Source organism: Nycticebus coucang, chromosome 6 (genome assembly GCF_027406575.1).
Source record: "Nycticebus coucang isolate mNycCou1 chromosome 6, mNycCou1.pri, whole genome shotgun sequence".
NCBI classification, from domain to species: domain Eukaryota; kingdom Metazoa; phylum Chordata; class Mammalia; order Primates; family Lorisidae; genus Nycticebus; species Nycticebus coucang.
In genome coordinates this window covers 32,320,726-32,337,801 of record NC_069785.1, presented here as the reverse complement: position 1 = coordinate 32,337,801, position 17,076 = coordinate 32,320,726, and the positions used below count along the sequence as shown (strand labels likewise).

The following is a 17,076-nucleotide window of genomic DNA, read 5'->3' as shown; positions in this document are numbered from 1 at the left end:
GTACAGCCAAACCCATTTTCTGAGGTTTTTATGTCCCCCACCAGGGAGTAGTGTGGCTCTAGATTGTGTCTCTGAAACTACAGTTTAAAACCACAGATTTTGTGTGCTAAGTGTTGGTCACAATAGAATGAAAGAACTTTAAAACAACTAGAAGAAATCATAGGAGAAAGCTTTATGACATTGGTCCAGGCAAAGAGTTTTTGGATATGACCACAAAAGCCCAGGCATGGAAGGAAAAATAGACACATGGGATTATATTAAATGAAAAATTTCTGCACAGCAAAGGAACAATCAGCAGAGTGAAAAGACAAGTGATGGAATGGGGAAAACATTTGTAAAGTCTACATCGGATAAGGGGGTAGTATTCAAAACCATTAAGGAACTGAAACAACTAAATACCCAATAAACCCTAGTAACCTGATTAAAAAACGGGCAAAGACATTTCTCAAATGAAGGCATACAAATGGACAAGAGGTATATTAAAAATGTCCTAGTATCACACTGCTCATCAGAAACAGGCGAATTAAAACCACAATGAGAGATCACCTTCCACTTGGTAGGATTTCTATTATAAAAGGTACTGTTGGTGAGAATAAGGAGAAAAGGGAACTCTTTCACACTGTCGGTAGGAATGTAAATTAATATAGCCATTATGGAAAATAAAACAAACATTTCTGGAAAATTAAAAATAGAACTACCATATGATCTTGTTGTCCCACCATTGAGTATATTTCCAAAGGAAATGAAGTTGGTATGTCAAAGAGATTATCTGCATGCATCCTACACTCATTGCAGCCAAGACATGGAATCAACCTAAGACTCCATCAGTAGGTGAATAGGTATAAATTTGTGGTGGATACTACAATGGGTATCTCTTTAGACTTACAAAAGACAGAAAGCCTGCCATGTGTGACAGCACTGATGAGCCTGGAGGACATTTTGTTAAGTCCCAACGTAAGCCAGGCACAGAAAGACAAATACCACATGACCTCACTTACCGAATCTAAGAAAGTTGAACTCATAGAAGCAGAGAGTATAATTGTGGTTGTTAGGGCTTTGGGGGGAAGGCAAGAGGACAGGGAGAGGTTGGTGAATGGATACCAGATTTCAGTTAGACAGTAGGAATAAGTTTAAGAGATCTATTGTAATGGCGACTATAGTACATAGCAATGTATCACATACATGAAAACTGCTAAAAGTAGATTTAAGTGTTCTTATCACAATAAATGATATGTGAGGGAGGGCATATATATATTAGCTCGATTTAGCCATTCCACAAGGTGTACATATTTCAAAACTCAGATTGTACACCACAAATATATGCCATTTTTATTTTTCAACTACAAAAGAAGAGTTGAAAGAAGCTCTCCTTGATCTCTAGGTATGATTCCAAACATTTATGAACCCATTCAATTGTCACATTATTAGCATAAACTTAGTTTATAGAGGAAGAAACTAAAGTGCAGAAAAGTTAAGTATCTTACTCAAGTCACAAAGCTAATAACAGGCAATGTGAAACCCAAGCGGTCTGCCTCTAGGGCACATGGTCTAACCGTTCAGTTCTCTGCCAGTCCATAAGCTCCTTGAGGCACGAAGTGTGATTTCCGTGAGGACGTAGCCCTAACTTCAGAAATGGTCCCTGTCAAGAAGCTATTGGTTGTACGAGCGAGCAGTCAACTAAGAAAACAGTTTGGTAAGTGCTAAGATAGAGAATGCACAAAATGCTATGTGAGGTGGGAATATAGAGACAGAAGAGCTGTGAAGGAAGGAGAGAGGCAAACTCCCTTGATTCCCGTCACAGGAAGAGAGTTTCAATTAGGGGAGGATTTTAATGTATAGTTTTATGTATAGCTGCCTAGAGTTCCTGTGTTCATATCTCACATAGTGAGAGAGGATATCTGGGGAGAATGTGTTCTGACTTGAATAAAAAACAAAACAAAAGACCTCTCATACATACCCAAGGACACTCCTTCAAGGTCCTCCCCATGGTAACTCAGCTCTTAAGAATTTATAAAATTTAGCTTCCTAAGTCCTTGAAACTAACACTAGCTGCTTGCTTCTACTTCTGTAAACTCTGATTTGACACCTCTACTTGAGAGAGGATACCTGGAAAGGGTGAGTTCTAGGAGAATAGTGGTCTTGTCAAGGAGACCCCAAGGATACACCTGCAGGGTCCTCTCTATGGTGACTCAGCTCTTAGGAATTTGTAGACTTAACTTCCTGAAACCTGGAAATTTCCACTTGTGTGCAATCCTATAATACTGTGGGAGCTGGAACAACTTCTCCCGCTTGATTCAAACTGACCAATTAGAAAGGTTGGAACTGGGCGGCACCTGTGGCTCAGTCGGTAAGGCGCCGGCCCCATATACCGAGGGTGGCGGGTTCAAACCCGGCCCGGCCCCGGCTTAACTGCAACCAAAAAATAGCTGGGGCATTGTGGCTGGCGCCTATAGTCCCAGCTACTCGGGAGGCTGAGGCAAGGGAATCGCTGAAGCCCAGGAGTCAGAGGTTGCTGTGAGCTGTGTGAGGCCACAGCACTCTACTGAGGGCCACAAAGTGAGACTCTGTCTCTACAAAAAAAAAAAAAAGAAAGGTTGGAACTTTTTGACTAGAGATAAAAAGGGAAAGACCAAGCTAGTTGGTGAGTGCAGCCATTCGAATTCTTCTATGCCACAAGCTCCCCAGGCTGAAATAAAGCCCTTTCTCTTATAAACATGGTGTTTGGGTGCTCTTTTTCTCCATTGGGCCTCATTTTCCTGCAACATCATGAGAGGCAATATGGTAATTCCTTTGTCTGTCTACTTGTGAGTCCAATAAAAGGACAGAGACAGAAGTGATGGGGAATTTGACCATTTTGGGTTCTAGTCTGCTGCAACTCCACGGGCTGAAATAAAACTCTTCCCCCTCTGTCATTGGTTTTTGTGTCATTCTTTCTGTTTGCTTTCTCTCCAGCAGGACTAGATTCCTGCAACAATATATTCTTAGGAGGGACAGACTTCACTTTTTTGATCTCTTCTCAAGTTAGAATGTCTTGGGAAGTTAACAGTTTGAGAGTCAGTGGTGGACAAGGGTGTGGGCTCTCGGTGTTAGCCCGGGTTGGCTTCTGCTTTTGGCCAGTCAATAATGGCTCAGGGGAGGATTCTGCAAATTAGCAGCTCTATTTTTGTTTTAAGTGCAAATTTATTGCATTGACTTTAATATTTTCATATAAATAAGACAAATCAGAGAAGAAATATTGCAAAGGCAAATCAGCATTCACAGAAATGTATTATATTATCATTGCGGGTAGTCTGAGATAGAACATTCACTTGAAATAAATGCAAAAGATCTTAGAGACTTAAGTGAATGGTTTTGAAATGTTCCTAATAAGGACATGCTTGAGTCAGTGCTCAAGCAAGTGTAAGTGGGCAGCAAGATACACCCTATATTCCTAGGAGCAATGGAGGGTTGATACATATGAAAAGAACAGAATTGCAGGACACTTCCCTGTTCCAACAGCTGCATCCTCTTTTCAATTTATAATCTGTAAGACTAGATACATTAAAAAAGTAATTATAGCTCCTTCTGGGAAGATGGTTCTTGAAAGACTCATGCAGACTTTAAAAGTGGATTGAGGACATTTGTGAAGGGAGTTCTGGAATCCTGGAATCCTGGATACCCAGAGCATGGCCTAGAAAGGGTATTTAGACTCCAGAGTGTCATGTCCCCTTGTGGACTTCTTGTAGGTAGAAGGGTAGAAACAGATGAATGTTGGCTGTGGTGGGACGTAACTCGCTCAGGTCTAAGGGTAGCCCTGTCCTGTGCTGTTAATTGCCCCAAATACATTTGTGTTCATGAAACCATAGTTCCTGTTGCAGATTTAAATACACAGTTGCACTTAAATACACCTCTAGGTCTGACCTCAACTTGTCCTACCTCTGTTTTTGTTCATGCCCAGAAGGATATTCTCAGCACATCATCCCATTGACCTTTGATACTTTTCAGTAAGTTTTATGCAAGTTCTGTGGAGGAAAAGTCATTTTACACAGTTTTGACTCTTTGATTCATTTAGCCACTCACTCATTCACTCAACAATTGTTCACAAGGTTCCCACTATGTGCCAGGTGTTGTCATCACTGGAGATTTGATGGTGACCCAAAGCTTCCCTCTCATCATTCCCCAGACTGCAAAAGTGTTCAAACCATTTCCCTACCCAAATGTAACTATTTCTTCGTCAAAGAGACATGGCTCTCAAGAATTTTCCTTCCCAGAAATATTTCCCAAGGTCAGACTAGCCATCAGAGATTGATCTTTTGCTGTATAATGGTGATTGGTGGTAGTTATGGGAAAGGAGTCATGTAGGGAAATGGGAATTAATATTTTCCCCATTTTTGAAGTGGTCAGGAAGAAGCAACTGTGTGACTCCTTGGAAGTTCTGTTTAGACTTTAAAAAGTTAACTTAGTAGTCTATTTTCCTGTTTGTTGGAAAATACTCCTTGTAACCAGGTAGCTTTCAGGCAAAACCACAAATTCCATAGAATTTATCTTCATAATATTCATTTTTGTACCCTTTTTATCTTACTTCAAGAACTTTGTGGAAGAAATACTTGAGTTAAGAATTAGGAATCAGGTTCAGCACCCGTAGCTCAGTGTGTGGGGCACCGTCCACATATACTGGGGCGGCAGGTTCAAGCCTGGGCCTGCTAAACAACAATGACAACTGCAACAAAAAAATACCTGGGCATTGTGACAGGCGCCTGTAGTCCTAGCTACTTGGGAGGCTTAGGCCAGAGAATTTCTTGAGCTCAGGAGTTGGCGGTTGCTGTGAGCTGTGATGCCATGGCACTCTACTGATGGTGACATAGGACACTACGTCTCAAAAAAAAAAAAAAAGAAAAGAAAAGAAAAAAGAAAAAGAATTAGGAAGCATAAGTTTTTTCTGATTCTTCCTCTAAGTAACTATGTGACATTGGACATACCATTTATAATCTCCATGCCTCATTTCTTAATAATGAAATTGAGATAATAGTAAGGATTGCTGTTGTTTGTAAAAATATTCCTTGGGCCCCAAATAAAAGTGACTGCAAAGGGTGAGATAACAACCAGAAGGGGAGGCCCCTGATATTGTAGAATCTGTGTGTCTGCCCTGACCTGATGATAATTGAACTGTAACAGGAGGAAAAATACTGTCCTACCTTGTTAAACTATTTTACTTTGGCTTTTGTTGCTTCAGCTGGATCTGTATTATAATTCCATCTTCTATGTCCAAAAACCTGCTTTTAGCAAACAAACTAAAATTTCTATTTACATAGTAATGGAGTTTCATTTAAGCAACAACTTAAAAAAATTATCTTTAGAGTCATGGCATTTGTCCCTGAAATACAATTTTAATCTTTTTATAGAAGATAGATCTAGAAAAACATGTTTGGGGCAGAAAAGTTGCCCTGGTTTTCTTTTTTTTTTTTTATTAAATCATAGCTGTGTACATTGATATGATCATGGGGCATCATTCACTAACTTTACAGACCGTTTACCAAGTTTCACATATACCCTTGTAAGATGCACCGCTGGTGTAATCCCACCAATCCCCTTCTCTCTACCCCCTTCCCCCCTCCCTCCCCTCCCTTTCCTTCTTCCCCCTATTCTTAGGTTGTAACTGGGTTATAGCTTTCATGTGAAAACCCTAAAGTAGTTTCATAGTAGGGCTGAGTACATTGGGTACTTTTTCTTCCATTCTTGAGATACTTTACTAAGAAGAATATGTTCCAGCTCCATCCATGTAAACATGAAAGAGGTAAAGTCTCTATCTTTCTTTAAGGCTGCATAATATTCCGTGGTGTACATGTACCACAATTTATTAATCCATTCGTGGATCGATGGGCACTTGGGCTTCTTCCATGACTTAGCAATTATGAATTGAGCTGCAATAAACATTCTGGTACAAATATCTTTGTTATGATGTGCTTTTTGGTCTTCTGGGTATATGCCCAGTAGAGGGATTACAGGATTGAATGGCAGATCTATTTTTAGATCTCTAAGTGTTCTCCATGTCTCTTTCCAAAAGGAAAATATTAGTTTGCATTCCCACCAGCAGTGCAAAAGTGTTCCCTTTTCTCCACATCTGCGCCAAGATCTCTGGTCTTGGGATTTTGTGATATAGGCTAGTCTCACTGGAGTTAGATGGTATCTCAAAGTAGTTTTGATTTGCATTTCTCTGATGATTAAAGATGATGAGCATTTTTTTCATATGTCTGAAGGCCGCTCGCCTTTCTTCTTCACAGAAGTTTCTCTTCAAATCCCTTGCCCAGCCTGCGATGCGATCCCTTGTTCTATTCTGCTAATGCGTTTGAGTTCTCTGTGGATTCTGGTTATTAAACCTTTGTCAGAGACATAACCTGCAAATATCTTCTCCCATTCTGAGGGTGTTTGCTTGCTTTACTTACTGTGTTCTTGGCTGTACAGAAGCTTTTTAGTTTGATCAAGTCCCAGTAGTGTATTTTTGAAGCTGCTTCAATTGCCCGGGGGGTCCTCCTCATAAAATACTTGCCCAGCCCGATTTCTTCAAGGGTTTTCCCTGCACTCTCCTCTAGTATTTTTATAGTTTCATGTCTTAAGTTTAAATCTTTGATCCAGTGAGAGTCTATCTTAGTTAATGGTGAAAGGTGTGGATCCACTTTCAGTATTCTACAGGTTGCCAGCCAGTTCACCCAGCACCATTTGTTAAATAGGGAATCTTTTACCCACTGAATGTTTTTTAATTGGCTTGTCAAAGATTAAATAACAGTAAGTAGCTGGATTCATCTCTTGGTTCTCTATTCTGTTCCAGACATCTACTTCTCTGTTTCTGTGCCCATACCATGCTGTTTTGATCACTATCGATTTGTAGTATAGTCTGAGGTCTGGTAGCGTAATTCCTCCTGCCTTGTTTTTATTTCTGAGTAATGTCTTGGCTATTCGAGGTTTTTTCTGATTCCATGTAAAACGAAGTATTGTTTTTTCAAAATCTTTAAAATATGACAGTGGAGCTTTAATGGGGATTGCATTGAAATTATATATTGCTTTAGGTAGTATAGACATTTTAACAATATTGATTCTTCCCAGCCATTAGCATGGTATGTTTTTCCATTTGTTAATATTTTCAGCTATTTCTTTTCTTAGAGTTTCATAGTTCTCTTTATAGAGATCTTTCACGTCTTTTGTTAGGTAAATTCCCAAATATTTCATCTTCTTTGGCACTACTGTGAATGGGATAGAGTCCTTAACTGTTTTTTCAACTTGACTGTTGTTGGTATATATAAAGGCTACCGATTTATGAATGTTGATTTTGTAACCTGAGATGCTGCTGTATTCCTCGATCACTTCTAAAAGTTTTGTAGTAGAATCCCTGGTGTTTTCCAGATATACTATCATATCATCTGCGAAGAGCGAAAGTTTGATCTCTTCTGACCCTATATGGATACACTTGATCGCCTTTTCTTCCCTAATTGCAGTGGCTAATACTTCCATTACAGTGTTAAAAAGCAATGGAGACAATGGGCAGCCTTGTCTGGTTCCTGATCTGAGTGGAAATGATTCCAATTTAACTCCATTCAATATGATATTGGCTGTGGGTTTGCTGTAGATGGTCTCTATCAGTTTAAGAAATGTCCCTTCTATACTGATTTTCTTAAGTGTTCTGATCATGAAGGGATGCTGGATATTATCAAAAGCTTTTTCTGCATCGATTGAGAGAATCATATGCTCTTTGTTTTTTAATTTGTTTATGTGCTGGATTACATTTATAGATTTACGTATATTGAACTAGCCTTGAGATCCTGGGATAAAAACCGACTTGGTCATGATGTATAATTTGTTTGATGTGTTGCTGGATTCTGTTTGTTAGGATCGTGTTGAATATTTTTGCGTCTATATTCATTAGTGATATCGGTCTATAATTTTCTTTTCTTGTTGGGTCTTTTCCTGGTTTGGGGATCAGGGTGATGTTTGCTTCATAGAACGTGTTGGGTAGTCTTTATTCTTTTTCTACCTTTTGGAACAGGTTGAGTAATATAGGTACTAATTCCTCTTTAAAGGTTTGGTAGAATTCAGACGTGAAACCATCTGGTCCCGGGCTTTTCTTTTTAGGGAGGTTTTGTATGGTTGATGCTATTTCCGAACTTGATATGGGCTTGTTCAACATTTCCACTTGATTCTGGCTAAGTCTTGGAAGGTGACGTGCTTCCAAGTATTGGTCAATTTCCTTCAGATTTTCATATTTCTGAGAATAAAGTTTCTTGTAATATTCATTAAGGATTTTTTTGATTTCTGAGGAGTCTGTTGTTATTTCATCTTTCTTGCTTCTGATTGATGATATTAGAGATTTTACTCTTTTTTTCCTGATTAGGTTGGCCAAAGGTTTATCTATTTTATTAACCTTTTCGAAAAACCAGCTTTTTGATTTATTGATCTGTTGTATTATTCTTTTGTTTTCAATTTCATTTAGTTCTGCTCTAATTTTGGTTATTTCTTTTCTTCTACTGGGTTTGGGGTTGGAATGTTCTTCCTTTTCCAGTTGCTTGAGATGTCCCATTAAGTTGTTAACTTCCTCTCTTTCCATTCTCTTGAGGAAGGCTTGCAGTGCTATAAATTTCCCTCTTAAAACTGCCTTTGCTGTGTTCCAGAGGTTCTGATAGTTCGTGTCTTCATTGTTGTTTTGTTCCAAAAAATTGGTGATTTCTTTCTTTTTCTTTTTTCTTTTTTTTTTTTGTAGAGACAGAGTTTCACTTTATTGCCCTTGGTAGAGTGCTGTGGCATCACACAGCTCACAGCAACCTCCAACTCCTGGGCTTAGGCAATTCTCTTGCCTCAGCCTCCTGAGTAGCTGGGACTACAGGCGCCCGCCACAACACCCGGCTATTTTTTTTGTTGTTGCAGTTTTGGCCAGGGCTGGGTTTGAGCCCACCACCCTAGGATATGGGGCTGGCGCCCTGCTCACTGAGCCACAGGCGCCACCCGGTGATTTCTTTCTTAATCTCATCTCTGACCCAGCTATCATTCAGCATAAGGGTATTTAACTTTCATGTTTTTGTGTGAGTATGCAGATTCCTGTTGTTACTCAGCTCAAGTTTTATTCCATGGTGGTCCGAGAAGATGCATGGAATAATTTCTATTCCTTTAAATTTACTGAGGTTAGACTTGTGACCTAAGATGTGATCGATTTTGGAGTAAGTTCCATGGGCTGATGAGAAGAATGTGTATTCAGTTTTTTTGGGATGAAATGTTCTGTAGATGTCTGCTAAATCCAAATGTTGGATGGTTAGGTTTAAATCTAAGATTTCTTTGCTCAGCTTCTTGTTGGAGGATCATCCAACACTGCCAAAGGAGTGTTGAAATCTCCGACTATTATGGACCTGGAGGAAATCAAGTTGCTCATGTCTGTTAGAGTTTCTCTTATAAATTGAGGTGCATTCTGGTTGGGTGCATAGATATTAATACTTGAGATCTCATCATATTGAGTATTACTCTTGACAAATATGAAGTGACCATTCTTGTTCTTCCTTACTTTTGTTGGTTTAAAGCCTATTGTATCTGCAAATAAAATTGCAACACCTGCCTTTTTCTTATTACCATTTGCCTGAAAGATGGATGACCATCCTTTCACCCTGAGTCTGTATTTGTCTTTTAAGTTAAGATGTGACTCTTGTATGCAACAAATATCTGGCCTGAGTTTTTGTATCCAATCAGCTAACCTATGCCTCTTTAGAGGACCGTTTAAGCTGTTCACATTAATGGAGAATATTGATAAGTCTGGTGAAGTTTTAGGTATCGAGTTTTTCAAAAGTCCAGTGGGCATTTTTAATCCTTTTACCAGTGTGGAAATTGGAGTTTGATCCGAAGTTTCTGAGTGAGTTTACTTTTGTGGTATAGGATTGGGTTGGTCATTATGGAGGATGGGTCTGAGAATATCCTGAAGAGCTGGTTTTGTTATGGCAAATTTCTTCAACATATGAATGTCATTAAAGTATTTAATTTCTCCATCATAAATGAAAGTCAGTTTAGCTGGATACAAGATCCGGGGTTGAAAGTTATTTTGCTTTAGGAGATTAAAAGTCGGTGACCACCCTCTTCTGTCTTAAAAAGTTTCAGCAGAGAGATCTGCAGTCATACTAACTTCTACCCCTGTCCCAATTTTTTTTTTAGGGTCTCACTGTGTCACCCTTGGTAGAGTGCTGCGTTGTCACAGTTCACAGCAACCTCAAACACTTGGGCTTAAGTGATTCTCTTGCCTCAGCCTCCCAAGTAGCTGTGACTACAGGCACCTGCCACAACACCCGGCTATTTTTGGTTTCAGTTGTCACTGTTGTTTATCAGGCCTGGGCCAGGCTCGGACCTGCCCGCTTCGATGGATGTGACCAGTGCCCTCCTCACTAAGCTACAGGCGCTGAGCCCACTGCCCCCAAATTATTCTTGCCAAGTTTACCAAAAGATTTCTTGGGCTAAATACAATGACTGATCTATTATTCTTTCTTTGAAATCTCACCCTCTCCTGGCTGCTGGGATACCACTTAATTTCATGATTGTCTTCTCCTGTCCTTTTTTGTGAACTTGTGATCTTCTGTGCACCCTCTAATATTGGTTCTCCTTAGGGTCTGGCCTTGTCCTGCTTATTTTCCCAGTCAATGCAATCTCCCAGGGAAATTTTATTTATGCTCATACTTCAGCTATTTTCTGGTAATTACACTCAGATCAGATATCTCTTTTAAGCTTCACTTCAGTATATCAGACTGGGGTTTTGATTCTATGTGGATTTTTTTTTCTTTGAGACACAGTCTCACTTTGTCACCCTTGGTAAAGTACCATGGCATCACAGCTCACAGCAACCTCAAACTCTTGGGCTCAAGCAATCCTCTTGCCTCAGCTTCCCAAGCAGCTGGGACTACAAGTGCCTGCCACAATGCCTGGCTATATATATAAAAGTATATACGTATTTTTAGAGATGAGGTCTCTCTCTGGCTCAGGCAATTCATCCACCTGGGCATCCCAAGTGCTGGGATTACAGGTGTGAGTCAATGTGCCGGCCGATGCACATGGATTTTCCAGAAGCACTGCAAATTAAATAGTACTCTTCGTCTTCCTCCATTCTTCAAAATAAGATAAATTCACCCATTCATTTGAGTTTTTTATATCAGACATTGGTACCACGGTCTACCCAAGTGCCCTTCACCCTCTTGGTCCAAGTCTGTCTGTGTTTGCAGCCCTCTCAGTTTGGCCCAGTCTTTGTCAGGCTCATTGTCCCCTTGTCCTTAGGTTTTAGTTGAGGTATCAGCTAAACCTGGGGCTGGGAAGCCTTCCTAGAACCCCACAAGTAAAACAATTTCACTTCATATGTGCTCCTATAGTAAGTACTCTGTTCTTTCCCTGTCACAGCCCTGACGGGGGACTACCATTTCTCTCTAAACTCTCTTCCTTCTCTCTAGACCACTGGGTCTTTCACAGAAGATGGATGTCCCAGTTCAAGCAGATAGAGGAAATTTGCCTTTCTTCTGCCTTTTTGCTCTATTCAGGCCTTCACTTCAGGCAGTGTCCACCTGTATCAATTAGGGAGGTCTTTACTCAGTCTACTGATACAAAAGCTGATCTCTTCCAAAACCACCTTCGTAGACACTCCCCAATACAATGTTTTACCTGCCCTCTGCATATCCCTTAGCCCAGTCAAGTTGATGTATACAATTAATCAATATGAGATATAGAATATATGACATAATTATTGGCACCATGGATTAGTTTGCTATGCTGCTGTAACAAAGTACCACAAACTAGGTGGCTTAAACAACAGAGTTTTTTGGTGTGTCTCTCACAGTTATGGAGGAAGCAAGTCCAACATCGGGGTGTTAACAGGGTTGGTTCCTTCTGATGGCAGTGATGGAAGAATCTGTTCTGGGCCTGGCTTCAAATTTCCCCTCTATTTATTTGCCTCAGTGTCCCATTTCCCCCTTTTTATACAGGATACCAGTCATATCGGATTTGGGCCCACCTAGATAACCTCATTTTAACTTGATTATCTCTGTAGAGAAACTATCTCCAAATAAGGTCACTTTGTGAGGTACTGGGGGTTTGGATCCCAACATAGCTTTATTGGGGGACAGGAGGGGACACAATTCAACCCACAGCATACCACCACCATCAACTATGGACTTTCATTCCATAGACTGAAGCATAGAAAATCTTCTAGTGTTTCTTCCTCTAGTTACTTGGTACCCAGCATATTCTCCTCAGTGAGATAACAGGTGGCAACACAGAAACATTCTCTATGTTGGCTTGAAAATACAAGATCATTTTGGTTTGGGGCTATTTCCTGGCTCAAGCCTAGTTTCTATTTTATGGAATACTCTAGTTTAGAGAGAATTTACTTCTGCTCATTTGAATGATCCTTACAATCTCTCTTGCAAGAGGTCAAGAAATTGTGTCTCTCAAAGGGTAAGTGATTTGTACAAATTGGCTTGGCTGTCAAGTCTGTAAAATGGTTTACAATTCAGGTTGTCCAATTCTTCATTCAATGTTTTGTTCAATAACATAAAATAAATTACACAGTCCATGCCAGGCTACCTGTCATTGTGTTAACCAAGAAATATATATAGTAAGACCCATAACTTGCCTGAGTCTGAGACCTATTGTGATATATCTCTGCTATTTGAGTATCTACCACATGAGGTCGCCTTTGCTTTGAGTTGTGTCAAAAGTGTAACCACGTATTTTCATATTTGTACAAGGTATCAATATTTTGAGTTCCCTCATAAAATCTTCCTTTCTTGAGTTCCCTCATAAAATCTCACTTCCTTGGTACTGAGTGAAATTTGGTTATTTACTTCTTGAATGGTGATATCTACTCTGTCGAAGGTTACTAGAAGTCATTAGTACTTAGTGACTTTTTTTGTTTGTTTGTTTTTTTGCTATAGGAAAATAGAAACATTGTTCACTCAGAATGCTTTGGGAAATTCTAGACATACAAGAGGCACTTCTTGAATATTTCTAGTGATTTTCCATGCCTATATTGTATTATAAAAACACAAACACACTATCTTTTCCACGTTAATGTAAGTATCTAACATTTTTTAAAATAGCATTTGGCTGATTCAATTCACATTACAGCATCTTTGGATATGGCTCTTTTCTGGAATGGCTGTTACTGTTATAGAGTTTATAACAGAATGTTTTTTGAAGAAGAGGTGCCTGAGTCAAATGAGAAAGGAAGGACTTATGTACAATTTAGGTTAAGAGTTAAGTTACTTTTCTCTAAACTCTTGCCATGTAGCCTAATCGGCTGTCACCTAGTGATAGAGAGAAAGGATAATGTCCATGCTGTTGCCACAAAGGGGCACATAGCTGGGATGTAGAAGAGTCTATTTCTCAAGGAAAAAATTTTGTAATTCCAAACAACAATGTTACCAATGTGTATTTTAAACCCTAGAAATATTTGTTATCTGGCTTTCACAACTTCATAAAAATGAAACAAAGAAACAAAGAAACAAACAAACAAAAACAACAACCCATAGAACCTGACCTTGTAATAGATTTTTGATGAAGTTGTATGTGGAGAGGTCAGGAAATTCCTAGGAATTCTTTATGGAAGATCATTTGGAGGAGAATTCTTCAAATGTAAATTAGCCTCTGACTGAGCCATTTTAAGAAACCCACCTGGGTTTTTAGACATGTAGTCCAAAGGCTAAGATTCCAAACTTTGTTCACTCCTTCTAACAGCATTCCATGTGCTGACCCTGAAATAAATAATATTGTTCCTATTTTGCAGATGAAGAAACTGAGGTGCAGAAGAGTGAGTTCCCCAAGGTTGTCAGTTAGCAGAGCTGAGATTGGGATTTAGACCTGTCTGACTCTGAACTTGTGCCTTTTCTCCTTCATTTCACCCCCTCCCTGGTTATGTGGATGATTCTTCATGAAATGTCCTATCCTAGCAGGTGAGTATGGACTAGCAAGGGGTCTGTTTCTCTGTGTGACACCTTTAAACAGGACTTGAGGAGGGCAGTGCCTATGGCTCAGTGGGTAGGGTGCCCGACCCATATACTGAGTGTGGTAGGTTCAAACTTGGCCCGGGCCAAAAGTGTAACAAAAAATAGCTGGGCATTGTGGCGGGTGCCTGTAGTCGCAGCTAATTGGGAGGCTGAGGCAAAAGAATAGCCTAAGCCCAGGAGTTGGAGCTTGCTGTGAGCTGTGATGTCATGCACTCTACCGAGGGTACTAAAGTAAGACTCAAACTCTAAAAAGAATAAAAAAATAAAAACAAACAAATAAATAAACAGGGCTTGAGAAGCAGATATACAATGTAGATTTAGTGGAACCAGAAAAAAACAGCAGAGTGTTAGGAGATGGAAGGTCCAGTTCAAATCACCTCATTTGCTCTTTTTTGGAATAAGGTCAGGATTCTCTGTTTCATCTTGGTGAAATAGGGATCAGTGGAATATTTTAGAGGAGAAAGTACTGGGTCAAGATGCTGAGAGCAATGAGTGTCCACAAGTCCATGAGCCTCAGACTGACTACTATAAATGACCACCCTCTGGGGTTATGCAAGTGCAATGGGGAATGAGGAGCTTGATGGAATCTACCTCCTCATAGAATTGCCTCATTTAAATCTTGAAGGGATTAGACCTCAGCAAAGATCGAAGATGAAATTCAGGCTGCTATGCTCTGCTGCCAGTAGTTTTATCCCCCTACTCATTTGGGAGTTCAGTTGACCTTTGAGGGAGCCCTGCTCTGAGGAGCTGCTGCCCTGCTATTGGCTGCTCTTGGGGAGACAGCCCAGGTGAGAGCTGCTGTTATCAGCCCTGGCAGTTGCTCAGACAAAGCAAAAGAGCCTAGAACCTGGGTCCTAGTTTTCCTATGGAATATGAAGCAGGTGGCAAGAGTGATCGTGCTCCTGATCCTGGGTGAGTTATTTTGGTATAAAGAATCAGATCTGGGCCTGAGGGTGTTGGATAGGAATCTGCAGTCTCGCCTGCTAGTAATGTTCTTGATACTGAGGGAGCGCTTTTGAGTCCCATTTCCTCCAGGCAGCTCCTAAGGCTTTATATGTGGTGTGTTGCTCAAGGCAGTAAAGGTAGTCTGGGTTTCTTATTTACCATCCATGGTCAGGGGTTTGGTGGCACAGAGAAAGTAGACCTGTCTTCATACATATTTTCCTGGGCCTCCCTGGAATGCATATAAAGAATATTTTTGCCCCAAAACACAAATGAGAAGTAAATTATATGGTATGTAGATAGTGGAAAAGCAATGGTGGGAGTGGATTTGACTGTGGTGAGAACCATGGAGGTGGTGAGAGGAATGATCCAATTCACCTCAGTTTCGGGATAAGAGCTAGTTTTGTGTTTTACTCCCATAGGTACTTTGAGCCTCGCTAAGACCACCCAGCCCATCTCCATGGACTGTCATGAAGGAGAAGAAGTGAACTTACCTTGTAGCCACACAACTATTGCCACAAATGATTATATCTTCTGGTATCGACAGCTCCCTGCCCAGGGACCACGATTTATTATTCAAGGATATAAGACAAATGTGACGAATGAAGTGGCATCTCTATTTATCCTTGCTGACAGAAAGTCCAGCACCCTGAGCCTGCCCCGGGTGGCTGTGAGTGACAGTGCTGTGTACTACTGCATCGTGGGTGACACACAGTGAGACAGATGGGTCTGCACCTGCACAGTATCCCTCTGTGGGGTGGGAGTTGCAGTCTGTGCATAAGTCCCAAAACTATGTTTTCTAATTTTTTTTTTATTTTCAGAAGGTGTTAGCAAATTTATGTGTTTTGTAGTCATTTAAAAATGATCTTATTTGTTAAGTAGTGATTTTATTTACATGATGTACAATTTAAAAAGCATAAAAGGGTATTCAGTTCATTCCATTATTGTTCAGTCCTCATTCCATTATTGTTCTTGGCTACTCAGTTATCAAAACAAGGTTATCTAAGGTAATTATACTGCAGTTGCTTAGCTCACTGTTGCTGCTCAGTTTGGGTGTATAGATAGACACAGACACACACGTACACAGGCTATGCACACACCACACATACATTATATCCACATAGTACATAGTCAATATGGGAAAGATGTTTCTCAACTTTTGAAACATTTAGACTAAGAGTCAGTTTGTTATTTATTTATTTTTATTTTTATTTTTTTTTGAGACTCTTGGTAGAGTGCCATGGCATCACAGCTCATAGCAACCTGTAGTTCTTGGGCTTAAGCAATTCTCTTGCCTCAGCCTCACAAGTATATTTATTTTTATAGTAGAGCTGAGTACATTGGATACCTTTTCTAACATTCTTGAGGTACTTTGCTAAGAAGACTATGTTCCAGCTCCATCCATGTAAACATGAAAGAGGTAAAGTCTCCATCTTTCTTTAAGGCTGCATAATATTCCATGGTGTACATATACCACAATTTATTAATCCATGGGCACTTGGGCTTCTTCCATGACTTAGCAATTATGAATTGGGCTGCAATAAACATTCTGGTACAAATATCTTTGTCATAATGTGATTTTTGGTCTTCTGGATATATACCTAGTAGAGGTATTGTAGGATTGACTGGCAGGTCTATTTTTAGATCCCTAAGTGTTCTCCAAACATCTTTCCAAAAGGAATGTATTGGTTTGCATTCCCATGAGCAGTGTAGAAGTGTTCCCTTTTCTCCACACCCATGCCAACGTCTCTGGTTTTGGGATTTTGTGATGAGGGCTAATCTTACTGGGGTTAGATGATATCTCCAAGTAGTTTTGATTTCCATTTCTCTGATGATTAAGGATGATGAGCATTTTTTCATATGTCTGTAGGCCGTGCACCTGTCTTCTTCAGAGAAGTTTCTCTTCAAGTCCCTTGCCCAGCCTGAGATGGGATCCCTTGTTCTTTTCTTGCTAATATGTTTGAGTTCTCTGTGGATTCTGGTTATTAAACTTTTGTCAGAGACATAACCTGCAAATATCTTCTCCCATTCTGAGGGCTATCTGCTTGCTTTACTTACTGTGTTCTTGGCTATACAGAAGCATTTTAGTTTCATCAGGTTCCAGTAACTTATTTTTGGTGTTGCTTCAATTGCCCAGGGGGTCTTCCTC

The 17,076-nt window shown here is 40.0% G+C and overlaps 1 gene segment (V, D, J or C); it reads left to right on the top strand.

Annotated features, from left to right (window-relative positions):
* Nucleotides 1-14,798: 14,798 nt before the first annotated feature.
* On the top strand, nucleotides 14,799-15,838 carry LOC128587407 (T cell receptor alpha variable 4-like). The segment is given in 2 exon segments: nucleotides 14,799-14,897; nucleotides 15,350-15,838. Coding segments are annotated over 2 exon segments (336 nt in total).
* Nucleotides 15,839-17,076: the final 1,238 nt, after the last annotated feature.